The sequence below is a fragment of the Ursus arctos genome, unplaced genomic scaffold (genome assembly GCF_023065955.2).
Source record: "Ursus arctos isolate Adak ecotype North America unplaced genomic scaffold, UrsArc2.0 scaffold_19, whole genome shotgun sequence".
Lineage (NCBI taxonomy): Eukaryota > Metazoa > Chordata > Mammalia > Carnivora > Ursidae > Ursus > Ursus arctos.
In genome coordinates, this window is record NW_026622863.1 from 51,038,252 (window position 1) to 51,065,758 (window position 27,507).

The window sequence follows — 27,507 nt, forward strand, 5'->3', positions numbered from 1 at the left end:
AACTATTTTCATTTTAAAAAGTACCTATGTGAAAGCAATTAAGTGTTACTAATGTTCAATATGCAAAACAGGTCAATTAGATGCATTGGAAACACAAGCTCAAGAGAAAGTCTTCTAGCATGATTGCACGGCCCCTGCCAGCAACCTCCGTGTGGGCAGAAACACCGTTCCATTTCTGTGACCCCAATGCCAGATCAGGATCTGGTATATAGAAGGTGCTCCAAAACTAGATGTTGAATCAATCAATGTGGATAAAATGCAAATGACTTCCTACTTTCTAGAAGGACTTGAGGCTGCTCCCTCTCTCCTCCCTTTAGGGAGAGGGGTCAGATGTGGCTCTTGCGGTTAGTCAAGGCTCAGACTGCACAAAGGGCCACTGCCCAGGGGGAGGAGCTTTCAGAGAATCAAGTGGGTCAGAGTGAGGTCTCTCCCTCCTCTAGTCTTTTCCCCTCCCTCTCCCGTAGCTTCTGCTTGGACAGGACACTTGTTCTTAGAAGCCAAAGTTGGTCCACGGAAATGACTTATGATCGGGACTTTGGGAAACTGGACCACGCATCTCCGGGCATAAGCTCTGGGCATTCCTAGCGAGGCAGAGGCTGAAGGGGCAGACTCTCCACCCCCAAGCAGGAGACCCAACTGCTTGGCATCATTCTTATCCACAGGAGCGGGGGACAGAGGCAGAATGCTGGGCTGCTATCTGGAAATGACCCCGTACAAATCCACATCCCAGCTTCACCTGTTTTCCATCTTTGAAGCACAACCAGTGCCCTCCAGCTAGCCCCAGGTAATGGAGCGGAATGCTGCGATGGCACCTGTGGCCGCTGAGCTAACGCCTTAGGGATGATAGCAGAGAACTGGACGTTTATGTGTATCTAAGATGGATCCCAGAACATCACCTGCACGCGTTCCCCGTGTGTTCCTCTTTTGCCATCAGCACAAGAACCCACAACTTGCATCTGCGTCTGTGTGTGCCTCAATGATGTATTGTCTAGCTCTGCTGGTTTCTGAGTTCCAGGCAAATGGCACCCCACCTGATGTAGTCTTCTGGAACCTGCTCTTTTTCTCCAGCTTTCTAAGTGATCCACACTAATGGCATCTCTTTCGTTCCACAGTAAATTTTATTTGGGAAAGCAACATATAGTCATAGGTATCTCAGACAGTGCAGCAAAGTATAAAGACAAATACAAAAGACACTCAGGAAACAACTGGTTGGCTTCTGTCTTCCGGACGCCACGGATCTCACCGTAAAGACCAGGGTTGCTCCAGCACTGGCAAGTTCTGACCCAAGTCTGTGGCCGCCTCTGGCACTTGTGGCCATTTCAGCAGGCATTTTGTGGATGAACATTTGATGACATATTTCATCTCCATTGTTCGTTCATTTGAAAATGCGAGAGGGATTGCGCTGAGGACACAAAAGGGACAGGAAACACAGTCCCTGCCCACAGGGGCTCACACTCTAATGGTGAGGCAGAGAAGTAAACAGTTGGCACAAGACAGTGCGGCAAGTGTTATCAAAGATGCACGCTCTGTAGGGACCACAGGACAGCCACCTGACCCAGCCTGGGGGCAGCTGAGAGGCTTCCTGGAGGAGGTCAGGCCTAAGATAAGGAGACCTGGAGGACGGGGCAGCCTGCCAGCCAGGCAAGGTAAAGACCTCGGTGAGAGTCTAACTCTTTTCTCAACACTGCATTCAAGTCCCTCATGTGACCTTTCCTTCCTCCTATGAAATTCTACATTCCACAGTCGGTCCTATTCACAAGTCCCTGCTTCGTACTGGGGGTGAATGTCCACATGCACACACCTTACACCAGGATGCCGTCTCCTTGCGCACAGAGACTCTCCACTGCACTTACGACTGTGTTGGGCAGAGTGGCCGCTCAAGAGACCCTGGCTGGGAGAGATGGTTTTTGGGTGAACTTCTCCAGCACTTCTCTACCACGTGGATGGAGCAAGAAGGATGGGTGGGTGGTGGTCGTAGTGAAAGGGGTCTGAGATACACAAAAGATACGCAAAGAAACCACACCCACTAGACTGCTGCCTGGACCAGAGCACTTAGAATACTTCCATTTTCACTTATGCAAAGTCAAACCACAGAACTGTTCTCAACGGCACAGTCATTTGAAAGAAAGGAACAAACAAGTATTCACTGCAACCAAAAACTAGACAATAATTGCGCGTTCCCCACTGCCCCCAACACCCTTGGAACCAACAGGCCCTGAAGATGGCTGGCAACTCAGTCAAATGTGATCCGGAAACTGCGCTCCTGCTCCTTGCGACGCCCCTCGCACACCTTGGTCACCTCCTCCACCTTCCTCTGCAGCAGGGCCGAGTTCTGGTCGATCCACTGCAGCGAGTCCATGTGCGCGTTGAGGATCTTGCAGATCTGCTGCAGCGGGTCGCTGGTGTCGGCCGGGCCTCCAGACGTGTTCAGGTGCTCGATGATGTCCTTGAGGTCTTGGGCCATGCGCTTCAGCTGGGCGTCGATGTTCTCCGCCAGCTTGTAGGTTTTCTCACGCTCCTCGTCGGCATGCTGCAGATACACAGTGCCACTCTGCTCCTTGACCGACTCCTCCAGAGGGCTCAGCAGGTCTTCCAGCTCCTTCTGCTGAGACAAGATGAAGTCGAGCTCTTGATCCAGCCTCTTCTGGTCCAGCTTCACTTTCTCCACCTCACGGTGGAGGGTAGTGATCTTCTCCCCATTCTCGATCAGCGTGCGGTCCCAGGCATTGACCTGTGTGGCCTGCTGCAGGAAGTGCCGCTCCTGGTCCTCCAGCTCCAGACTCCACTTGTTGATCAGACTCTCCAGCTGGGCGTAGGTCATCACAGGGCTGGCGGATGCCCCAGTGCTGGCACTGGGCCCAGGTGGCACGGCCACGGCAGCTGGTGCATTGCTGGCGATCCCGGCTGGTGCCAGTGGCTTCAGATTCAAGGCGAAGCCAGTGGTGGTGGTGGTTGCAGTGGTGGTGGCAGTGGTGGTGGTGGCAGTGGCGGTGGCCGTTGTTGTGGAGGCGGTAGAAGCTGCTCCAGGGGCCTTTAAGCTGAAGCCCAGCGTTCCAGCCCCAGGAGTTCCAGCCGTGGTTGAAGGGGTACAAAGGGAAAGCCCAGTGGCGGTGGACGAGGTTGGAGCGGTGGCTAGCGAGGCAAACAGCGTGGGCCCAGCACTGGTGGTGGCAGCAGCGGGTGCAGGAGCGGCTGGCTGCGTGGCTCCCGCTCCGGTGGCTGCAGGAGTGGCGGGAGTGAAGGGCAATCCGGCAAGTGCCGTGGGCTGGGCCGAAGTCCCCATCGAGCCAATATTGAAACCTGAGGTCCCGGTCTGGGACGTGCTTCCCCCTGTGAATGAGAATCCCCCCGGCGTGGTGGACGGGGCAGCAGAGGTGGTGGTGGAGCCGAACACGAAGCCGGTGGGTGCCGTGCTCTGGCTGGAGGTGACGGTGCTCGAGATGGCATTGGTGAGGGTGCTGCTGCCGAGCCCAAAGCCGCCAGCGTGTCCCGTGGCTGGGGTGGCAGCTGCACCGCTCAAGTTTAGCTTTGGCGCGCTGATCCCTAAGGAGAATCCAGTTCCTCCTGTAGCAGGAGTTGTGGTTCCAAAGCTGAATCCTGGCGTCTGTGTTGCTGGAGCTTGGGTCGTGAGCGAGAACAGGCCTGTAGAAGGGGTACTTGCAGCTGGTTGGGAGGGAGTCCCAAAATTAAACCCACCAGTGCCAGATGTAGAGAAAGAAAACCCGGTAGCAGGTGTGGTTGTCGCCGTCTTTGCAGCGCCAAATGTGAACCCGCCTGTGGGGGCCCCAGTGCCTCCAAAATTAAACCCGCTCATGGCTCCAGATTCTGGTGGCGGCAGCTACTCTGGCTCCCAAAGCAAATCCGTCGGTGTCTGCAACCTTGGGAAGATTTTTAAAGCAAAGTAAGTCACATACATGATCAGATGGCAGTTTGGGAAAGGCGATCTCAATGGCAAGATGGGGCAGTCTGGAGGGTGGCGGGACTGGGTAATTACATGTGTGGCCACCATCCCACTCCCTGCTATAACCTCATCAGGCCCTGTTAAAACTAGAAAAGAAAGATCCAGAAGCATAAGCCTGTGCCCTGGGGTCATGTGCTAGGAACCAGATGTGCTTGGGACAGGCACGGCCACATTCGGCACAAGCAGGAGTAGCTGCTGCCCTAGAGAAGCCCAAAGAGCCCCTAGAGAGGAGGTCAGATCCAAGGTACTCTGGAGAGTGGGACTAGACGCACACAAAATAACACCCGCAGGACTCGCTCCCCAGGTTTCCTTGCTGAATGCAAACGCGCGCGGTGGCAGGTGGTGGACTGATCTGGCTGAGTGCCACCCTGAGTGTCTTTCCGGACCTCAGAGAAAGCGGAGCTGTATGGCAGGGCATGAGGCACCTGAAGGCCCCCGTTTGTGCATACCCCTGACCATTTAGGAGGACGGAGGAATGTGGAGCACCCCCCTGCCCTCCTTCTAACTCAGGGGTGGACACAGGACCCACGTCAGCTAACTCAGAGCTCCCCTGGGATTTCTCTCCAGGGACTCAAGAGGAGGTGGCCTCCTTCACCTACAGGTGTCGGGCACAGAGAATGTGCATGTGGGGCAGCCCCTCATCCTTCCAGCCATCTGCAGCTGAGCTGCACAGAGTGGGGAGGAGGAGGGTGGGGGGAGGGAAAGTGATCATGTGCCCGGAGGAGTCACCCACGCTCACAGGGCCCTGCGCTGGCTCTGGTGAGGGAAGAGAAGGGAGCCAGGGAAGGCCTATGAACACCTGGCTGTAAATAAGTTCTCAGATACCCGGGGGTTGTGGCTGACCTCAAGTTTAACACGAATTCACGGTCGGCTGCCACTGCTCAGTGGGTCCCCAGGTTACAGGATGAGAAATGCCGATTCCAATGTAGACACTAGGGTGAGAGGCAGCTTGGTGTGCCCAGTGCCACGCTATATACATTCTCCTTAGCCACCGGACCCACGGCTAACTTCACAACAGTCCTACAGGGAGGTTGGAATGATGGTTCCCATGCACAGAGAAAGAGAGGCTCAGATGGAAGTAACTTGTCAATTCTTATCCCACAGTGGGCCCTGAACCTGGCCGTGGGCTGCGAACCCCTCTTTATTTCTACTCCAAGTTGGTCCATCTGGTCACAGGACACAAAGCCCTGCTTTGGGGCATGACCACCACACTGTACCCCAGCCTCCATCCAACACCCCGAAGACATTATTTTTCCTTCATCTAAAACAGCTGAGTTAGTTCAGCAGCAAGACAGCTCCCTCTTCTCAGGCACGAAGCTGGTTCTCCAGACACAAAGAAAAGACCTGGGTTTGAACTCTGCTTCTGCTACAAGCCATGGGTCCTGCGGCAAGTTACCCCTGAGCCTCTCTACACCTCAGGTCCCCAACTCTAACGAGAAGGACGATCCCCTCCCACTGTGAAGGATAAACAAGGTCATGACAGAGAAGCCAAGTGCCTGGCCCAGAGAAGGCATCCACACGTCCTGTTTCCTCTTCCCTCTCTCTTCAGGGCCAGAGGAAACCTGCTGTGGCTGCCCCTCCCCAACTTCCACAGCACCCTCTGCCTTCCTGGCAGACCCTGATAGTTCCTTCTCCTCCTCCACACAGACACATGCTTCTAGGGAGATGACCTCAATGCGGTCCGCTCTGCCCCTGGGGCCGCCTGGTTTAAGCCAGCAGATCTCAACTTGCTGCCCATCAGCACCCCCAGGGGTGGGTGTTCAGAACGTACAATGCTACGAGACCATCGGGGGCAGTTTCTTTTGGGGGGGGGGCGCAGGGCCTTGGCTGTGGCATTTTTATAAAGCTCTTCTGGGGGCTCCTGGAAAAGGTCCCTTCATTCTCACCACAGCAATGTTTGAGCCCCCAGGGCCTCTGGTGCCCACACTGCCCTGTGTCAGACCCCTTCTTGCATGCGAGTGCACACCTCACTCCAGAGCCACATCACGCCAGGTTTGCCGTTACTGGCAGCCCAAAGCATCTGAATAGCTACACCTACATGTCTTGGTTCTCAAGAACTCAGCCCGAGAGCTTCTATTAATAAGTTGCAGCTAAATTTTTCCATAAGAGCATTTATAAAAAGCTCTCAGCAACTATTACAAAACTAAAAGAAAAACAAAAGTCTGTGGGGGCTTTTCTGGTTTAATGGTTCACCATTTACTAAATGCCTCATCGGTTTCCGGTACTACACATGCTAGGGATCTACTAACAGTGGTGAACACACTGATTCAGCCTGTGCTACGCGCTTTAGGGCTATTATTGTTCACTTACTCTAAACGCAGGTCTATTTCATAAACCAGGAGAGTGAGGTCCAGAGAGGTTACCTAAGCCATGGCCCTTGCCCTTGAGGTAGCAGAGACAGGGCAAACGTGAACTTCAGTACTGGGGCTCTAGGCAGGGATGGCGGGGGGGTGGTGGTGGTGAGGGTGTGTGTGTGGGGGTCACATAAGGGAGCATTTTCCTGAGCTGAGTGTGGAAGGATGCAAGGTCAGCCAGGTCGGTCAGGTGGGTGGGAGGAAGGGCCTGGGTGAGGCAGAGAGAAGCTGAGACACAGGTGTGTCTCTGGGGTGCTAAGTGTGGCTGGAGGGAGTGTGTGTTTGTGCATGCAGTAAAGGGTTGACTCAGAGGGCCTGGGTTATCCAAACCCTGCACATTCCAAAGAAAAGACTGGCCCTTCTCTGGTTCCTGTGAGATAACCTCCAAGCCCTGCCAGCTTGACCTCTGCAGGGGCCAGAGACAGAGTAATGACAGTCAGTCACACAGACGCTCCAGCCTACGTGACCGACCCCCAGTAAAAATCCTGGACACCAAAGCTCAGGTGAGCTTCCTTGGAGGGCAATACTCCATGTGTGGTGTCACAAGGTGTTGCTGGGAGAATTAAGTGCTGTCGTATGACTCCACCAGGAGAGACAACTGGAAGCTCACAACTGGTCTCTCCTACACTCTGCCTGGTGCACCTTTTACCTTTGCTGATTGATTCTCCTTTTGCTGTAACCATGATTCTTGCTGAGTTCTGTGAGTCTTTCCAGCTAATCACTGAACCTAAGAGTGATCTCGGGGACTCCCAAGCACAATGTGTGTATAGTGCTGTGTGATGTGATGGGAGCTGCTGGTTGGGAAAGGACAAGTTGATGGCTCAGACTTCGAGTAAGCCATGGAGGGACTTTAGGGGTGGGGAGACTAACATAGCCAGATACATGTGTGGGGAGCAGACTGGAGGGGAAGAAGCTAGAGGCTCAGGTGGCTGGGAGGTGATGGTCTAAGCCGAGAGCCTAAGTGAGGAGCCAGGACTCTGGGGACAGAAAAGAAAGAACCCCAATCTGGGAACTGTGTAAGTCTGTGCAAAAATGAAGTGAAGAGATGGTTCTGCAGGGGCTGTCTCACGTGAACAAAGCCATCCACCAAGACCAGGACTTTGGGAGTTTCTCACAAATGTGTCTGAACAGACACTATTCTGAGCTCTGATACAGGCTTTTCCACCTTCACCAAAGGGGCAAGTTTTCCTACAAGAGCAGCTGACAGTGCTTGGGTCAAGTGCTTAGGGCTGGGGGGCCACAGACTTGGCATCTGTGGCTCACGTGGGCCTGGAGTGAGGAGGGGCAGCCTCGAAGTTACCGAATTACTGACAGAGCTATCTGCCCTCCATCTGTACTTGTTTTTCAAACCACATCCCCATGCCTTCATGGCCCGGGGGAGTCAGAGGTTCTGACCTACAGACTCGTCTTGTCCCCTGGCTTTGAGGACCATGGTTCTCTGCCATCACCTCCAACTTCACTCAGGTCCACTAACCTGACCTCTTTAGTCCTTTGCTACTCCAAATCCCAACTGTGTCTATTTACTTAGCCCTAATCGTGTACAGTGATGACAACAGAGACAAAACAAACTCTCTGTAGTGCAACATTCACGCACACAACAAATACACCTGAGCACCTGCTATGTACGGGTACCGTTCCAGGCCCTGGCACTACGCTGTGATGGAGAGAGTGAGTCCTTGCTCTCATAGAGCTTCTCTTCCAGCAGAGGAGACAGGAAAAAAATGAACTTCAAAAAAAGAATCCTACAGCATGCTAGAATAGGCTAAGCATTATGGAGGAAAAAGTGGGGCAGGGAAAGGGGAACAGGGCGGTGGCATGGGGTAAAGGGGTTGACTGAGTCATACTGAGGAAAGAGCTAGAACAAAGCCCAGGGAAGGGGAGGGGCGCGGCCATGACAACAGGAGGCCAGTGTGGTTAACGGGCAGGGGCCACTGTTCCTGAGCCCAGGGACTCTCCCTCCCTTCCTATCCCAGCCCTTTTCCTATATCTGGAACAGGGGTGTTTGGGAATGAATATGGGGGGACCTCAGCCTTGGACCAAAGGAATGGAAGGCTTAAGAAGGCAATGTGTGTGTGTGTGGGGGGTCTGTGTGACAGAATAATGCCTCCATACATGTCCACCCCCTAACCCCAAAACTGTGAATATGAGACCTCACACAGCAAAAGGGACTTTGCAGATGTGATTAAATTAAGGATTTTGAGATGGGGAGATTACCTTGGATGGGCTGCATGGACCCTAAATGTAACCGTGAAGGTTCTTAAGTGGAAGAGGGAGACAGAAGATGTGACCGTGGAAGAACATTCTGAGAGATGCTATGTTGCTGGCTCTGAAGACAGAGGAAGGGCCCCAAGCCAAGAAATGCAGGGCGTCTTTAGAAGATGGATTCTCCCCCAGAGTTTCCAGAAGGAGGTCCTGTGGACCCATTTCAGACTTCTAACTTTCAGAACTGTAAGAGGATAAATGTGTGCTGTTTTAAGCCACTAAGTTTGTGATCATTTGTTACGACAATAGGAAGCTGATAGAGGAACGGGGGAGAAAGAACAGGATGGACTCAATCTAGATAAATGGATGGGAAACACATCCTGGAGTTGGGGCCAAGGAAGAGGCTGGAGAAGAGAGGCGATGGGACCAAGGCAGGTCTGCCTCTGTGCATCAGGGCCAAGGGGAGAGGGTGTAGCAGTCATGGGCCCCAGAAGCTGGGGAGCTGGTGGGAAAAGAACAGAGAGCTGTGATTCTGAGAATGTGGACATCCCCTTCTGCTGGGGTTACTTAACCAGGGGTGTGGATGTGCGTGAAACCCAGCAACGACAGGCCACCTATGACAGAGGGAGGGACAAGGTGGCCAGGGAGCAGAAGAAGGGCTGGTGATGGTGACAGCGTCAGCCTACAGGGCAGGATTTTCTGCTTTTGTTACTACTATTAGGCCCAGCACCTAGAGCAGTGCCTGGCATGCAGCAGGCACTCCATAAATAACTGCGAGTGACTGACTATCTGACAATTAAGAACTACCATTTATGGAGCGCCACTTATGTAATGGTACTGGGCCAGGAATACTAGGTAGCAGCACAATGAATCCTTCTTGCATGGGAAACAGGCTCAGAGAGGTGATGTAACTTCTTCAAAGTCACATAGCAAACACTAGTCCCAGGATGGGAATCCAGATCTTTCTAGGGCTAAGTCCTGAAGTTCTGCTTGGAGCAAGGAAGGAGGAGTTGTCAGAATTAAGTTTTAAGGGATGAATGGCGTTCTCTGGGCAGACAAGTCACCAAGACAGCGACATACGCAGGACAGCTTTTGTACAGCTGTACAGCTGTGGCCAGAGCAGCAGGCTGTGGGAAGGTGGGGTTGGGGGCCAGGTCACAGAGGTAGATTGCCAGGCTAGTCCATCCAATGGAGACAAAGCCATAATAACACTGTTTCCCTTCCTGATCCCCGAACTGTGCTTCCTCCTCACACTTCAGAAACCTAAGTGACCCTTCCACACTAGGCTCCTTCACTGGGGTGGAGACAGCTGCTGTCCCCTTCCTTTTTTTTTTTTTTTAAGGATTTTATTTATTTATTTGACAGAGAGAGACAGCGAGAGAGGGAACACAAGCAAGGGGAGTGTGAGAGGGAGAAGCAGGCTTCCTGCCGAGCAGGGCTCGATCCCAGGACCCTGGGATCATGACCTGAGCCGAAGGCAGACGCTCAATGGCTGAGACACCCATGTCCTCTTCCTTCATACCAGTTCTACTCCACTTCATTTGGGGCAGCAGTGAGTCCAGCCAAAGGGCTCTCTTTCCCAGGGCTTCTTGATGGGGCTTGGGATTATGACTCCAGCGTTTTCTAGTCCACTGATGAGCCGTCATAGGGACTGCAGACAGTAGGCCTGTAGCTGTCATTAAAAGTCCAGACTGCGTAGGGCGCCTGGGTGGCTCAGTCGTTAAGTGTCTGCCTTCAGCTCAGGGAGTGACCCCAGCGTTTCTGGGATCGAGCTCAGCATCAGGCTCTTCCGCTGGGAGCCTGCTTCTTCCTCTCCCACTCCCCCTGCTTGTGTTCCCTCTCACTGTCTCTCTGTCAAATAAATAAATAAAATCTTAGGAAAAAAAAGAAAAAAAGTCCAGACTGAGGATTTCTGTGCACTCTGAGGATAGGGGCCTTTGTTCGTCCTTTTCTGTCAGTCACTCGGCAAGGCTCTGCAACCCATTGGCCCGAACCCTGCTTCTTCACTCCTAACCCTGGGATCTTAAGATTCTAAATTCATCCCCCATGCCTGTTTCCTCATATGAAAAACAGGGATTACAGCTCACAGATCTGCACTGGGCGCTTAGCAAACTGCGCCCTTGGAGCCCAGGAAAAGATAACCTCTTATTAATGCAAGTTCCGGGAGCAACTGGGGCAGATGCTCCTGACATTTCAGCCCATGGCCACCTGGTGGCGCTGCCAACAACGCTGAGCCCAGGAAGCAAGGAAGAACTATCTCTGTGGGAGCCATCCCCCTCAAATTAGCAATTTAATGGAGCGCCTGGCTGAATGCATCCGTAGAACATGGGAGTCTTGATCTTGGGGTTGTAAATTCGAGTTGGGTGGAGAGATTACTTAAAAATAGTATCTTTAAAAATAAATAAATCTTTAAAAAAATTAGCAATTTAAGACTTGGGGGGCATGTGACGATGGGCTCAAGAGAGACCGGAAGAGGAGAGAAACAAGGGGAGCAAAGGAGGTGGCAGCAGGAGAGAAAAGGGGGAAAATCAGAGACTGAAGGTACCTTTGCCTTTGGCTCCCATCAGCCCAGCCAGGGAAATCCGATTACCAAGGAGACTCAAACGCCTGCTGGTACTGTGCTAGCGCAGGAACTCCCTGTCCGCTCCGCTGTCCCATGTCCCCGCGATCATCTCTCTCCTGTGGGCTGCCTCTCCCAACATGTAAAACAGAGCTCACTGGCCACTCACCCCAAGTCAGCCAACTCTGCTTCTTGAACATCTCTTGAATCAGTTCCTCTCTCTCCCTCGAGTCAAAGAAAAATCCTCTAACCCTCAGGGAACAGGTGAGCTCAGAGAGCCAGCCCTTCAGGAATGGAAATCAACTGATAAGCGGCGAGCAGCTTGGTAACCAGACCACAGCGAAGGCAGAGTCGAGTCTCCGCTGTTCCAGGCTGAAGAGACAGCAGTGCAAAGGCCGAGAGTCAGCAAGCAGGGTGCTGGGGGAGCTCCAGGGCAGTGAGGGGTCGGTGCAGCTAGACTAGGCTGCCGTATGAAGCCATAGGAGGAGTCTATGTGAAAGAATCTCCTTTGTTTTTAAGGACTCCCCCAGGAGGCTGGGGAGGAGCTGGTAGTGTTCTGGGCCACTCCGTCAGGCTCTTACACAACCCCCGTGCCTGGTGGGCATGTCCGACCCTGGTTGCCCAGAACGGAGCCTCCAAGAAAGGCGGGAGGCTTTTGTAAGCCAAACTGGCAGAAGAGAAACCTCAGTGCTCGTGGCAGTGTGAAGGGATGGTGCCCCAAAAGGGAAGGCGGGACTGACACCCACCTGTTTTCAACGGCCCTCTCACCCCCTTAGACCGCCTGGGATTCTGGTCCCAACTTCCTAAGCGTGCTCCTCCCTGAGGACCCGCAAATTCAAGGCCCTTCAACCTCCCAGGTTTAACGAACTTGTGCTAGAGACCTGTGAAGAGAGGACACACAGAAGGCGTGTCTGTCCATCTGTCTGTCTGCTCCTCAGGGGGACGAGCTGTGGAAAGCCTCCGAGCTCGTTTCACTGCTGCCTGTCTTTTCCCCCAGGTGGAGCCCCACGATCAGATTCTTATACACCGCTGCGCGCTAACTGCGGAGGCAGCTTTGTCACACATGCTCCATTTCTCAACCTACCCAGCGATGTGGGGGTGGCTATTTTATTTTTATTTAAAAGATTTATTCATTTACTTTAGAGAGAGAGAGAAGCTGACTCCCTGTTGAGCATGGGGCTCCCCCAGTGGTGGCTGTTTTAAAAATGAAATTTAAATTCTTTTTGTGAACAGATAGTTTGATCACGTGGTTCTACATTCCAAAGGGAATACTGTGGTCTCCATCCTCCCCCGTCCCCACAGTCACCAGCTCTATTCCCTGAAGACAAGTGGTTAGGTTTCCTGCGCCTCTTTCCACATTTTTTTGATGCATTTAAACAAATGCAGTGCGCTCTCTATCCTGCTGTACAGGAAAGGTCACATGCCAGATCCACCCTCCATTTTCACTACCCTAGCAGTCATTTCATGCAGGCTCATTACCCTTACTGGGCAGAGGAGAGCCAGTCCAGCAGAGGCGCCAACATCCTGCCTCGGCTGCTTGCTCCTGTGCGCTGCCCTGAGCTGGTACCCAAATGCTTCTTCATAGGTTCCCAGCCTTCTCTTCCTTTCCTGCCTTCCCCTGAAAACACCAGGTTTACTCCAAGAAGTCACTTCCCAGCTAATTAGCAATTACATTCTCCTTTACTCCAAGGCCTGGAATTACACCCAAAGGAGCTCAGGCGGCAGGAAAAACAAATTTCCATAGGAAAACAAATCAGGTTAAGACCTGTGGAAAAGAAGTCAGGAAACAAAAGAGTCGATTTTAAGGAAGATTCTAAAACGACTCAATATAAAATAATAGGACTGGAAGAGATATGAGGAATATTCTGGTGCTGGGCCCCCTACCTATTTAGCCAAGAACAGTTTTGTTTCTCTTCTACTGGACGATTTTTTTCTCTAACTGCATTTTTAACATTTAAATTTTAACTGCACAATCAATACACGAGTCCTTTCTTTAAAATAATGTCCTGCACATCACCAGCAAAGCTAAGATTCTCTTGATCACTGCCCTCCACCCTGGTTCCCACACCTGTGAGGTAGTGCTGTTAAAAGCTGCCATGTACCTTTTATCTACGTATTTGTGCATGCGTTCACAGCCTGAGGAGACGAAAGGATTCTAATTTTTCTTGTCATCAACAATATTGCAACAAGCAGGCCTGCTCACACCTTCTTTGGCACAGGTGCGTGTTTCCGGGCAGATTCCCCAGAAGCTGAGTTGCTGGCCATGGACACTTGCATTTCGGTTTTCCTGGGGGCAACCAAATTGCCTTCCAACCTGCCTCTACCTGTTTTTATTCTAAATGGCAGTTCCTGGAGAGAATCGTTTCCCTACAACCTGCCAGCACCTGAGATTAGGAAGCTCCAACAATCCGATGTACCTACTGCATCTATTAAAAAATGATAAAAGCACTAACCATTCAGCACTCATTATATGCCAGCATGTGTTGGGTAATTCACAAATATCCTCATTCATTCAGTCAGCAAACATCCACTAAGACTTAGAACAGGACAGGCTCTGAGCTGGGCAACAAAGACAATATGATATGGTCACCACCTTCACGAAACTAGTGATAAATATAAAGAAAGTTACTATAATGGAAAACAAGTACTCAAACAAAAACTTGTACACAAATATTCAGAGGCATTATTCCCAATAGCCAAAAGGTACCCTCACTGGCAGCCACTCTTTCCCTCCATCATTCCACTCCAGCCCCACTTGTTCTCAACTGCCTAAAGTGTTCCTGCCTCGGGGCCTTTGCACCGGCCGGCCCCTCATCCCTGAATGCTCCCCGCAAATGTCCCCATGACTCACTCCTTTACTTTCTTCAGCCTTTGCTAAAATGTCACCTACTCAGGTCTTTCCCCTTCCCTGGCTACCCTTAAGACTTGCACCATCTGAAATAATACGCTGAACTTACGGATTTCACGTACTGTCTGTCTCTCCATTAGAACGTCAGCTACATGAGGGCAGCACTTCTGTCTGTGCTTTCCACTGCGGCATCCCCAGTGATAGTAATAGCTGCTGGCCATCGCAGGCACTCAGCAAATGCTTGTCAGTGGAATAAAGAGATCCAGGGGTTGCTCTGCGTCAGGTGCTTTTTGTGTACTGACTTCTTTAGTCCTGACCCCTCCAACTGCGAGGTAGGTACCACCTATATTTCCCTTTTAGGGTTAAGTACCTTTTCCAATGTCGACACAAATGTCAAAGTCAGGATGATTAAGATAAGATCTTCTGCCCTCAACTAATTCCTAATTTACTGAGATTAACAAAAAAAGATAAATGATAGGATGACACTGTGAAAGAGCTCTGGTTAGAACCTACTGGAAGCCTAGGGGACATGGTGATTACCTTCACCTGGGAAATGGGTTAAGGGGAGGGTCAGGGAAACACTCCTAGAGGAGGAAGGGATATTTAAGCTTAGTTTTGAAGGATGTGAAGGAGTTAGGGTAGGAAGGAGTTAGGTCAACACCTCATTCTAGGCAAAAGCTCGGAGAGGCAAGGGCTTGCTGCCTTGTGGAATGGTGTTAAATACCTGTGTTAAAACCACAAGATGCCACGGGGCGCCTGAGGGGCTCAGTTGGTTAAGCATCCGACTCTTAATTTCAGCTTAGGTCATGATCTCAGGGTTGTGAGCTGGAGCCCTGCATCATGCTGGGTGTGGAACCTGCTTAAGATTATCTCTCTCCCTCTCCCTCTGCAAAACCTTAAAAAACAACAACAACAACAACAAACCAACCCACACCACGAGATGCCAAAGAGGATACACAAATGACCAATAAACATAGGAAAAGATGTGGGCCATCATCATTGGCCATCTGGGAATGCAAATCACAACCACAATGAGATACCAGGTCACATCCACCAGGATGGTAATAAAGATGGACTAGTGTTGGTGAGGATGTAGAGAAATCAGAACCCTCACTCATGGCTGATGGGAATGGAAAACGGTGCAGCCACTGTGGAAGTCTGGCAATTCCTCAAAAGGTTAAACACTGAATTACCCTATAACCCGGCAATCCCAGTCCTCAGTATCTCCCAAGAGAAATGAAAACATATGTCCATCCCAAACTTGTGCATGCATATTTATAACAGCCAAAAAATAGAAACAACCCAAATGTCCATCAACTGATGAATAGATAAAATGTGGTAAATCCATAAAATGAAATATTACTCAGCTTTTAAAAGGAATGAAGTATTGCGGTACCTGGGTGGCTCAGGCAGTTAAGCATCTGTCTTCGGCTCAGGTCATGATCTCAGGGTCCTGGGATCAAGCCCCATTTAGGGCTCCCTGCTCAATGGGGAGTCTGCTTCTCCCTCTGCTTCTGCCCTTCATTCTGCTCATGCTCTCTCTCTCAAATAAATAAATAAAATCTTAAAAAAAAAAAAATCTCTCCCTCTAAAGAAAAAAAAATGAAGTATTGATATATGTTACAAAATGGATGAACCTCAAAAGCCAAAGAACCATCTATGACATGATTCCATTCACATGAAATGTCCAGAATAGGAGAGACAAATCTAGACAGAAAGCAGGTTAGTGGTTGCCAAGGGTTGAGGGATGGGGCAACAGGGAGTGACTGCTAATGGATATGGGATATGGGGTTTCTTTTGGGAATGATGAAAATGTTCCAAAATTAGATTATGGTGATGGTTGCACAATTCTGTGAATGTACTAAAAACCCGTGAATTGTACGCTTTAATAAATGGGGGTGCATTATACAATATCTCAAAGTAAAGCCAATAAACCAACCAACCAGGCATAGGATACCAGTAAGGGGTTGAGAAGGCAGAAGTGAGGGGCGCCTGGGTGGCACAGCGGTTAAGCGTCTGCCTTCGGCTCAGGGCGTGATCCCGGCGTTACGGGATCGAGCCCCACATCAGGCTCCTCCGCTGTGGGCCTGCTTCTTCCTCTCTCACTCCCCCTGCTTGTGTTCCCTCTCTCGCTGGCTGTCTTTATCTCTGTTGAATAAATAAATAAATCTTAAAAAAAAAAAAAAAAAAAAAAAAGAAGGCAGAAGTGAGGTTACAGGGGTGGGCGGGGGCCAGGCTCAATCCTGACTTTACCCTGGGGCAGGGGCTGGGCAGAGGAGTTTCCAAAGATAGGATCATGCTTTCTTCTGGAGACAAGTAAAGCTGGCCTGGGAAGGAGACTAGAGCTAAAATGCTCCAGTCAGCTGTGAGGCCATCAGGGGCTCCCTGAGAAATGCAGCTGGGCATCGGGGTCACATGGAGAGGGACTCTAAGAGCACAGCAGGTGGTATTTTTTTCTATAAAGACAGAATTTTGTAGAATCACGCACACCTCTGCTCCCTCCCCAGCCTCACTCTCTGTAATCAACACCGGGATCTCGGGGGAGAGGCAGTAAAGTCATTGGTGAAGGAGGAAAAGGTGCAGGGGGTTGTGGTAGAGACAGTTGCCATGAAGATTGTTTCTCTGGGGACCAAGTGAAAGCCACCAGAAGTGGGGGACAAAGTGGCTTTGACTCTGAGAACCAGAAACCAATCACAGCCCCTACCTGCCACAAGGTATCAATTGCCATGCTAACATCTCTGGATGTTTATTATGTGCTGGGCTGTTTGCAGTACTTTACCTGCACTGACTCCCAACTTTATGAGGTGGGACCTGTTCATGAACCCATTTTACAGATGAGCAAATTAAAGTCAAGAGAACTTTAGTAACTTACCCAACGTCACACAGGTAGTCAGTACCGACCCAGGCTGTCCAACCCCAGAGCTGAGCTACCTACTCACCAGTCTCTCCAATGTGACTTTTCCACCCCAACCCCCATTATGTGCCACGTCTACTACTCCCTTCCCACTCTTTAAGGACATCTCAGGCATATCCATCACCTTCCAGACTTGGACAGGTTTCACTCTGAATTCAAACCAGTGGCTGTCCACCTTCTCCAGCTTCAGGCGAGACTCATGAAGGCTCGGAGTGAAGAGCCGCATCAGCTGCTCTTTCCTGTCCCCACCTCTGCAATCTGTTCCTGCTCTGGGTGGGGGCAGGCAGAGAAGGGCAAAGGGCTCTTGAATGTAGAGTGGGACTCTGCTGGTGTTGACCCAATGCCCTCTACGGGCAGTCCCCACATGTGGGGGGGGGGCACCTAGGGAACTATGAGGTTTTCTCGTTATGGTCCCCTGCCTCTGCCTCTCTCTCTTGATCCCCTCAGTTCCCACTACGACTGGCCATCCCAGGAGTGCTGGCAGGGTTCAGGTCCTGCTGCCTTCTTCCGTGCTCAAGCCACCCCATGGGAACTATACATGTGTGGCCCACCGCATGGCAGGGGCTCTCCACTTCTCTTCCCCTATCTGGAAGGATGAGCTGGTTTGCTTTGAGAATGGGAAAGCAGCCCTGGCAGCCAGGTCCTGGCTGAGGATACCACCACCAGGCAGGGCCACTCTGACTGTGGTGGACCAAGACAAAATAAGACCACTCTGGAATCATGTTTCAACACAGACAAAAGCACAAACATTGTCCAAAGTAGAAATATGACCAAAATCCCCTTCCTGCCAGAGCTGACAGGTGTTTCTCACATTAACCGTAGCATTAGCTCCACTCATCCCTCCTGGCTCTAGATAAGATAAAGATAGCTAGTCCCGACTGGCCTCTGCCTCTCAGCCTCCAATCCAGAGCAAACCCTGCTTCCCTGAACCCTCCCCCAAAGTCACTTTAACCCAGCTCCCGTAAGTCCTCCTTAATACTCGCTTGCTGAGATGCCCTGAGGGCCCCAGTGGTGGGTAGCTCCCTAGCTGCAACAGCAAGAAACCCAAGTTGTTCAACGACATGTGCTCCTGGTGGCCTCTGGCTGGAGGCATGGACAGCTGATAAGGAACGGACAGAGCAATAAGACACCAGCCCCTCTTTGGCAGGCACCCAACCCTCAAGGACAATTCCTAAGACCGCCTTCCCTGCTCCCCACAAACACTGCCCTCTTGACTTTACATGGGACTGGATCTGAACAAGGCCCTACTCCTCCTCAAATGTCATCAGTCCAGCAGGGAGGGGTGTGCTCCAAATTCTCAGCAACTCTGGAAAGAGGGGTACTTGGTTCCTTTTGTTCTCTGCTCTGGGCAGAGAGGATTACAAATCTGAGGGTGGGGTGAAATCACTGAACCAAAGGTCAGGGTCTAACCACACTCAGGGTTTGTTAGGATTTCTCCCAATTACTTGCCAATCTTTTAAAACTTGGATCTTATAGAAAATGCTGGATTTTCAACTTCTGTAAAATCGGAAGCTCTGTACCGCCAGGCCGGCATCGCTATCCAGAAAGTTGGGCAACCCTTGAACAACACCTGTACCTCTGGGTGTCCCAGGGCTTTGCTGGCCTCTCCCTAACACAGGCCCTCTGGGTTTACAGAGGTGGCTTACTCGCTGAGCCAGGAACCGTTCTAGGCCTTTTCATGTATTATCTCTGCAGTCCTTATCCACTGCCCTCGGAGGGCTGTTATTGTCCCCACTTTAGCGATGGCCCCTGAAGCACACAGGGGTACAGTACATTATCTTGCTGGAGGTCACACAGCAGTAAGTGATGGCATCCTGAGCTCTGGGGCACTATGTGGTCAATTATCTTCAGCTTGCCTCGTCCTTTTCCTATGGCTAGTCCCGGTAGGCAAGGGAAGGGGCACCCTAGGGCTGACCCTAGCCTTCATCTCCTAGATGAGAAAACAGGCTCCCAAAGGGAGGTATGGTAGGCTGGATAATGGCTCTCCAAAGAAGTTCACATCCTAGTTCCCAAAACCTGTGAATGTATTTACCCTACATGGTAAAACGGAGTTTGCAGATGTGATTAAATTGAGGATCTTGTGATAAAGACATTTATCCTGGATGATCTGGGTGAGCCCCAACATGACCATAAGGGCCCTGGTAAGAGGTAGGGCAAGAAGATCAAAGGAGAAAACAGGAGAGGAGACAATGGAAGCAAAGGTCAGAGAGATGCAAAAAGGGCCATGAGCCGAGGAGCACAGGCACCTCTGGAAAGGCAAGAAAATGGATTCTCCCCTCCAGCCTCCAGAAGGAACAGCCCTGTGAACCTATTTTAGACTTGCAGTCTTCAAAACTAAAAAGAAATAAATATGTGTCAATTGGAGCCACTAAGTTTATGATGGTATGTTATAGCAGCCATAGGAAACTGATACAGAAGAGGACGAGGAGCCAGAGCTGGTGCAGCAGCACAGGGCCTACCTGGGCTGGAAGAGCTGTGGCTGCCTCTGCCCAGGGCCATACAGCAGGAGCGAGGGAAGGGCTCTAGAGCTACCAGGCCACGTGGCAGATCGATGCTCTACATGCCTGGCCCCTACACTGCCCTTTCCCCAACTGGGATGGCCTTGGCCTTCCTGCCCTTGTTTGTTAGGACGTCAGTCTCCAACCCCGCACCCCTCAGCCCCCGCATGACCCAGGTACCTGCCCTAGCACCTCTTCAGAAAGAATCCAGGTCCATCTGATGCAAACTCTGTCCCTTTTCGATCATAACATTGATTGGGAAACCAGTGAAAGGCAGCTGGTGAGGAGGGCCTCCACTAGGGCAGGGGAGATGGGGAGGAGCAGGTCAGAATCAATAGAATTTGGCAACTGTGAGCTGCAGCAAACCTGAGGTGAAGGTCTGCATGAAGTGGCCTCCCAGCAGGCTATGCCCTAGGCTGGGGGTCAGGGACCTCATAGATCTGAGAGGAAACAGGCTCTCCCTGGGGCTTGTAGGGCCTTGGAAGCTGTGCAGTATTGTGCAGGCCTGGGCTCTAACTAGCACTATGATTGTGCACAATCCTTTTCACCTCTTGGGACCTCAGTCTTGCCCCCTGCAAGACAAACAGGTTAGCTTCTGCAGTCTGAGGCCCCTTCTCAGCACTGAATCTCAGATACTCAGGGTCCCGCACAGGTGGCTGCTCTCCTGTCTCCTCCCTTGCTGTGCTGGGACCTTCTCCCAATTCAGGGCTCTAGGGCTTTGCTAACCAGGAACTGTTGCCAGGTGAGCCAGGGCCCCCAGAGAACCCCCCCACTCCCCCTCCCCATCAAAGAGCCAGGGTGATGCAACCTGCCTGCAATAACCACCTCACTCCCTAAGCCTGGCTCCTCCGCACTGAAAAAGAGTCCCCAGAAGCCCCACCCATGCTCCCAGCCCCAGCTCAGGAGTTGAAGGGACTGGGGCACCTGGACCCTGGAGGACTCTGCAAGCTGAGGGAAGCAGCGACATTTGAGTCCTGGAAGTGCCATGGGTCTGGGTCAAAAGTAGGCACAGGAGAAGGCTGAGGGTGCCAAGACCTGGGCTCAAAGGTAGTGACTGATGACCCACCACCTACAAACTAGAATACACCGGGAAGGGCTAGGGAGCTAAGTGTGCAAACTGGCACCCACTCAGTAGGAATCAGTCAAGCTGCTTGGGTGGGACAGCTGGCACCAGGGCTGAACAGGGTGAGATCCAACAGCTGGAGAGAAAAAGGTGTAAGGGGCTGGGACAGGACAACCATGGTCCCTGCCCTAACGTGTCCGCAGTCGGCATAGGTGGCATGCAGCTGGCAACATGATTCCCACACTAAGCAAGTTCATTTCCAGTTACTAAAAAATATCCTACCTGGCCACCCTCTCAAAAACCCATAATCCCAGTCTATGAGACAAAACCAAATTGAGGGATACTACATAGAATAACCAACCAGCACTCTTCAAAACTGCCAAGGTCATGAAAACCTAGCCAAGTCTGAGAAACTGCTGCAGAGACCAGAGGCAGCTAAGGAGACACGATGACTAAATGTGATATGGCATCCTGGAACAAAAAAAACAGCATTAAGAACTAGTGAAATCAGAATAAAGCATGCACTTTAAAAGCCCATACCAATGTGGGTTCTTCAGTTGTGACAAATGCACCACAGTAACGTAAGAGGTCAACAACGGGGAAAACCGGATGAGAAGTATACAGAAACTCTCTGTACTATCTTTGTAACTTTTCTGTAAATATAAAATTATCCTAAAATAAAAACTTAATTAAAAGAAATACCTTGTTCACGTGTACATACTAAAAGATCTTTTCAGAAGACTCAAGATCTTGGGGTGGGGGGACACGGGATGGACAAGACTTACTGTCAGCAGTCTATCTGAGTCCACCCTAATCCTACCTGCTATGGCTCAAATATCTATACTGAGAAGTGGAAGGAGGTCAGTCCTTAAGTCTCATTTAAAAGGCTGGAAGATCTTTTAAAGCACTTACTACCTAGCAGCGCGGATAAAACACATCCATCTCAACAATAATAACCGCCCCCCGCCCCCGCCATGTAACACCTACTGTTTGCCAGGCACTAATCGGAGGGCTTGACCTGAATTAACTTAAGGAATCCTCATAACAGTACTTAGAAGTAGTCAGTATTTCTTTTTTAAGTAAACTCTATTTCTGACGTGGGGCTCAAACTCACAACCCCAAGATCAAGAGTCACATGCTTTACCAACTGAGCCAGCTAGGTGTCCCAGAAGTAAGCACTGTTAACCGCCACGTATATTGCTACATTTCTATTAACTCAACTCCACACTTTATTCTGGTACTATTAGTGGAAACCAAGGCACAGGGAAGAGAAATTGCCAGTAAGCTAGTAAGTGGTGTAGAGTCAAGTCTGAACCCAACAACCTGGTGCCAGAATCTGCACGTAACTGCTACTCTACGCTGCGTAGGTAATAACCTAGCCCCTATAGGTCAAGTCCTCAAATTCTGGCAGAGTGGACAGTAAGTACTCTACTTGAAAGTAGCCAGATCCCAAGAAGGTCTTCCTGCATGCAACAGAAGCCTGCATATCTTCATTCCCAGGTAACTCTCAAGATAAGGGTTCCCCCGCCTTCACTGTATCTCATAACCACCACATTTGATGTTAAGTTGAACTCCAGGTGTTCTCCTGTGGACAGATGCAAGGTGGGAACTGGAGGGGTTTCCGAAGCAAAGACCCACACCTACTTGGGTTACTGGAGGGCCCAGTGCACAGGGAGGGAATGGCCAGGAAGCTCCCCCTCTTTTAGTAAAGGGCAGTGCAGATCTATCTCCCTATTTGGGGCAGGGTTGGTAAACTGATCCAGTGGGGGGCAGCTGAAGCAGAGGACCTTCTGGAAGGAATTCTGGATGAGTTCTGGATAATGGCTGATGGGAGGCAGGCAGAGGATGGAGAAAAGATAGGGTGATAATGCCTATTTCCCTGCAACTGCGCACCGCGAATGCGGCTGAGCATCCATCATCCGAACAGGGAAGGGTGAGTGGGGATGGGTGCAAATTACCGATAACTTGAAGGAGTGAAGAAGACACAAGAATGACCTACTAGTAGGTGTTGGATAGTCCAACGTCTGCGGCTCTTGCGAGGGCAGGAGGAAGGGGTGAGTACGGACACCCAGAAAGGGGTGGGGTTATTAAAAACCAAATACGTCGAACAGGCACCTAAGAGCCCGGCTCTGGGTTCACAGGCATCGAATTATTTAATTTTCCCAGAGTTGATTATTTTCCTCATTTTATAGGTAGTTCCCCATCTACGAGACTACAGAACTTATTTGCCACCGTCGCAGGTCTGAGATTTGAACAGAGCGCGCGGTGTCACTGTGACTCAGACCAGAGTCTAACCCACAAAAAGGGTTCTCAGCGTGGGGCGGCAGTTGGGGGATGGAGAGACCAGCATGTGGCTGGCCGGAAATTCGGGAAGCAGGGCAAAAGAAACGAAAAGTGAACTGGTGCAGATCTCAGAGAAGAAGAGGCACTGGATTACTAGAATCAGGGGGTGGGGGGACTGGACCTCAGTTAGAAAGACAGAGAACAGGACCCTAGAGTCAGAGGGAGCAAAGGGCCACCCACCCCGGATCAGGAGGAGGGGGCCGGAACCCCTGGAGTAGGAAGGAAGACGGGGCTGGATCCCCACATCAGAGAGGAAAAGGCCGAACTCTCGGGGTCGGGAGGAGGAGGGGACTGGATCCCAGGATCCCCGAGAGGAAGGGGCCAGGACCGCCTCCCGGTTGGGGCCTCGCGGGGCGGGGCGCGGAAGGATCCAGGCGGGCCGTGCTGCGCCACCCCCGGTATATCTGTCCCCAGTCCCCGGAGCAGCCTCATTCCCCGTCCTCAGATCACAATCTCTCCTCAGGTTACCGAAACGCCATCTCCGCCCGCACAGCCCTGGCTATGGCTCTGTAGCCGCGACCCCACCGTGTGCCGGCCCGTTTCCGCGCTCACCGCGCTTGCGCTCTTCTCTATCGCCTTCTTTCCTTCAGCCGAGGCCGCCGCCGCCTCTCCTTTCCGCAGCCATGGAGTGAGTAACCGCTCGCCCCTCCCTCTCCAACCGCCTTTCCCGCCCTTTCGAAGCTCGCGGCCTTCACGACCAGTCTGGGGGCGGGGGAGACGAGAGTGAGGAATCACGGTCGCGCAGGCGCAGAAGAGGAAAGACGCGTCGTTGGCACGTGGTCGAGCATGCGCATTCGGCCCGATGGGGGGAGGGGTGCGTTCTCCCAGAGAATGTTGGCGTTTAAAGATGATCTGCGTGCAGATGCGCCTGCGCACTAGCCCCAAGCGGGGGGGGGGGCGGGGGGGAAACGAGTCTGTCCGCGAGCCGTTGCTCACGTGCACAAGTCCACCAGAGCCCGAATTTCTCTGTGAAGGGCGGACAGTAAGCAGCCGCACATGCGCACTGACCCCCCCAACCCCTGCAGGCGTGAGAGAGCAGTTGGATCGGTACCGGAGCATGCGCTTTGGCCCTGGGCGAGAGAGCCGCGTGTGTAAGAGTCGGGTTGTGGACCGGTTCTCCGCCGGTCCCTTCCACTCTCCCGGCTCCACGTTGCGCAGACGCTCGGCACAATTTACGTTTCATTCAGGCACCTGCTGGGGCGAGCGGGGGGTGGGGCTGACTTAGATTGACAGGGCGGAAGGCGAGGCTTAGAGGCCACCGGTTAAGAAAGGGGTGGAACTAGGATCACAGCGGCCGCGAAGGGTGGGGCTTGGGGAGGGTGGGGCCCATTGTGAGGAGGGGCGTGACCAAGCAAATTTAGCCGAGGGGTGGGATTTCGATTGGAGAAAAGGCGGGGCCTCTGGGGAATCATCGGGGAGGGGTGGGGTTAGGGTTAACGGTGGGGGCGAGACTTGGGCGGGGCTGGGGCGGTCATCGTAAATGCCAAAGGAAACCGTGGGACAGGGTAGATAGGCCAAGTTAATGGAGAGGCAGGGCTGGGTGAATCCCCGGGAAACTGATTTGAGCTGGCCTTTTGGGATGGAAGTGGAGCTTAAAGGAAGTGCTTTAGAGGAAGGGGAGTGGCTGGAAGAAAAATCTCCTGGGATTGGGTTTTGTGTTTTTTTTTTTTTTTTTACGAAGTGGACTGTTGTGGGGCGGGTGGGAGGGGCTTAGGGAAATTCCCCTGGGAGACCATTAGGTTTCTGTATTGGAAGGAGTGGGGCTTGGGAATTCTAAGGAAAAGTAACTGGAACCTAAAGAGAATTCCCTTGGGAGTGGGTGGGGCTCAGAGATTTTGGGGAAAAAAGCATCGATTAGAATTCCGATAGGGCAAGGTGCAGTCTCCAGCCTAGTTGGAAGGGGAAGGGAGGACCCTGGGGACGTGGTGGTGTGGCTTGGTTTCTCTTGCGACTTTGGCGGTTGATGAGGATGGCCTCTGACACCACCTACTTTTGTCTCACTTGTAGGTCTTCCACTTTCGCCTTCGTGCCTGTCTTTGCCCAGCTGAGCAACCTCCAGAGCCTCCTTCCAGCTGTTGGTTCAGCCTTCTTCATTGCCACCCGTGCCCAGAGCCTGTGCTGCAGCCATGTCACTCCTGGCGACCCTGGGGCTGGAGCTGGACAGGGCCCTGCTCCCAGCTAGCGGGCTGGGCTGGCTCGTAGACTATGGGAAACTCCCCCTGGCCCCTGCCCCCCTGGGCCCCTATGAAATCCTTGGGGGAGCCCTGGAGGGCGGGCTCCCAGGGGGAGGAGAGCCCCTGGCAGGTAAGGGCAGGTGGGGGAATGGAGGTGGGGTGAGCTGGGGCATGGGGGCAGGGGAGAAGAATTCATTGATTCATTCAATAAATATTTATTGAGTACTGCAATGCACCAGTGGCTGCTTTAGGTGCTGGGGGATACAGCTGAGACAAGCTGACCTAATCCCTGTCCTCCTGGAACTCTCTTAACTGGGGAGGCAGACAAAAGGCAAATTAGTTGATGATGGGTTGGGATAAGTGGGAAACATTTAGTAGCTGAGCTGAAAAATGAAAACAGAGTCCTAGTTTAGAGAGGGTAGCCAGGAAACACACAGGTATTTTGGCTGAGACCTAAAGGCTGGCAAGGAATAAGCCCTGAAAAGACCCAAGGGAAGAGCTTTTCAGGTAGAGGAAACAGCATCCCCAGAGGCCTTGGGGCAGAAGTTATTTTATTCATTAGTGTATCCCAAATGCTTGGCACATAGTGGGTTCTCAGTAATTAATGAATAAAGATGAAACAGACTGTATTGTTTGCCTTTTAAGAAGAGTAAATCAAACTACAGATGTAGGGTAATCAGAGCAGACGTTGGAATGGTTGAAGAAATGTCTGGTTGACTTCTATTATTGGGGTCATTGCTTAGTTGACTGGTTCATTGGTTGGTTGGTTAATGGGTTGACTTGGTGGGTTGACTGATTCTTTCAATGAGTTGATTGGCCAACTGGTGGTTAAGTTGGTTGGCTGGGTAGTTGATTGGTGGGTTAACTGGTTGGTTAGATGTTTGATTTGTTGGCTGATTCGTTGAGTGGTCTGATGATCATTGATCAGTTGATCAATTGGCTGCTTGGTGGTTTCACTCAATGAATGGCATGAATGAGCACCAGGTTGAGTGGAAGACCAGGAACTCGACATTTATGTTCCTCCTCCAATCCTCCAGGTGACGGCTTCTCTGACTGGATGACTGAGCGGGTGGACTTTACAGCCCTCCTGCCCCTGGAACCCCCTTTGCCCTCAGGTGCCCTTCCCCCACCTTCCCCACCCCCACCTGACCTGGAAGCCATGGCTTCTCTCCTCAAGAAGGAGCTGGAACAGATGGAAGACTTCTTCCTCGATGCTCCACTCCTCCCACCATCCTCCCCACCACCGCAGCCACCACCATCAGCACCCTCCCTCCCCCTCCCCACCTTTGACCTCCCTCAGCCCCCTGCCCTGGATACCCTTGACTTGCTGGCCATTTACTGCCGCAGCGAGGCCGGGCAGGGAGACTCGGGGTTGGCGCCTCTCCCCCCACCACAGCAGCCCCCTCCTCCTCCACCTCCGCCCTCTCGCCCAGCCCCGTACCCCAATCCTGCCACCACCCGAGGGGACCGCAAGCAAAAGAAGAGAGACCAGAACAAGTCAGCGGCTCTGAGGTACCGCCAGAGGAAGCGGGCAGAGGGCGAGGCCCTGGAGGGCGAGTGCCAGGGGCTGGAGGCACGCAACCGGGAGTTGAGGGAGAGGGCTGAGTCGGTGGAGCGTGAGATCCAATATGTCAAGGATTTGCTCATCGAGGTGTATAAGGCTCGAAGCCAGAGGACCCGGAACAGCTAGGGGCAGGGGCTTTGGGCTATAGAGGGCACTGGTGTTCAGCTCCAGCTCACTTCTGTTTCTGGGGCTGAGATAGGAGGGTCCTTCCATCATCCCGCTCCCTGTCTGTCCCTCCCTCCCTCTTCCCCTCTCCTTTGATCTTTGTCTCCTCTCCTGTCCATTTCTGAATCTGCTCCCCTTCCCCCTCCCCAGAATCATGGAGTGTTTGGCCTTAGTCAGCATCTACACTCAAGTAACAGCTGAGGGTCTGGGGCCCGCAGGGAATTGGGGAAGCAGGGGAGAGCTTGCAAACCTGGCGTCTCAGGGAAGTGAGGCCAGGAAGCTGTACAGAATGAATGTGCAACTGAGGATGGGAGAGCTGCTGGGGACGTGAGGGGGGGAGGGTTTCAGGAATGGCACCTTACTAACAATATAAGCAAAAAGCAAGCCAAGTGACCTTGGGGAAGTGTATTTGGGCAGGAAGCCAAAAGGCGGCCAATTTCACAGAGCAGGTGAATATGCAGGTAGACGGGGAGGTGGGCAGGGTGGGGGATGACCATAACTGGTGACTGGTGGTTAGCTCTGGGAGGAAATCAGTGTTTGTGAAGGTGTTGGGGGAGGGGCTGCATCTCGGTGAGGGAGGGCAGGGACTGATCCTTTTGGTGATTTGTGAGCGGAAATAAAATCAATTTCCTCTGCTCTGTGTGTCTTTGTCTTTGAGAGAAGTGGGGGGAGGGCAGTCTCAGGCCAAAGACGGTACTAACAGTAGACAGAACAGGTAATACTTGGAGTTAAGCACGCACTCCAGGCACACGGCCAAGGCCAATGGGATGACTGAAATGGTAAAGACACAAGACCCGCTTTTAGATCTAGACCATTTTTTAAAGATTAAAAAAAAAAGATTTTTTTTTTTTTAAAGATTTT

General features: G+C 51.9%; 3 protein-coding genes across 5 annotated transcripts in view; 1 reads left to right on the forward strand and 2 right to left on the reverse strand.

Annotated features, from left to right (window-relative positions):
• IL4I1 (interleukin 4 induced 1) overlaps positions 1–23,397 on the reverse strand; it is a 34,505-nt gene extending 11,108 nt beyond the window's left edge. For all 3 annotated transcript variants that reach the window (XM_048223684.2, XM_057314561.1, XM_026481780.4), the window contains exon 1: positions 23,296–23,397. The gene's annotated coding sequence lies outside the window, so the exon portion shown is untranslated. The remainder of the gene's footprint in view (positions 1–23,295) is intronic.
• Positions 1,100–23,944, reverse strand: NUP62 (nucleoporin 62). The gene is made up of 2 exons (XM_026481783.4): positions 23,296–23,944; positions 1,100–3,878 (listed from the first exon to the last, which is right to left on the reverse strand). The coding sequence occupies exon 2, from the start codon at positions 3,812–3,814 to the stop codon at positions 2,234–2,236; it is 1,581 nt and encodes a 526-aa protein (XP_026337568.1). The 5' UTR covers positions 3,815–3,878; positions 23,296–23,944; the 3' UTR covers positions 1,100–2,233.
• ATF5 (activating transcription factor 5) lies at positions 20,524–27,282 on the forward strand. Its single transcript, XM_026481784.4, has 3 exons — positions 20,524–23,371; positions 24,751–25,047; positions 25,955–27,282. The coding sequence occupies exons 2-3, from the start codon at positions 24,870–24,872 to the stop codon at positions 26,605–26,607; spliced, it is 831 nt and encodes a 276-aa protein (XP_026337569.1). The 5' UTR covers positions 20,524–23,371; positions 24,751–24,869; the 3' UTR covers positions 26,608–27,282.
• Positions 27,283–27,507: the final 225 nt, after the last annotated feature.

Coding starts and splice junctions, on each gene's coding strand:
- NUP62 (XM_026481783.4), bottom strand. CDS start 3,814: ATGAGCGGGTTTAATTTTGGAGGCACTGGGGCCCCCACAGGCGGGTTC.
- ATF5 (XM_026481784.4), top strand. CDS start 24,870: ATGTCACTCCTGGCGACCCTGGGGCTGGAGCTGGACAGGGCCCTGCTC. Junction 25,048..25,954: donor GGGAGGAGAGCCCCTGGCAG/GTAAGGGCAGGT, acceptor CCAATCCTCCAG/GTGACGGCTTCTCTGACTGG.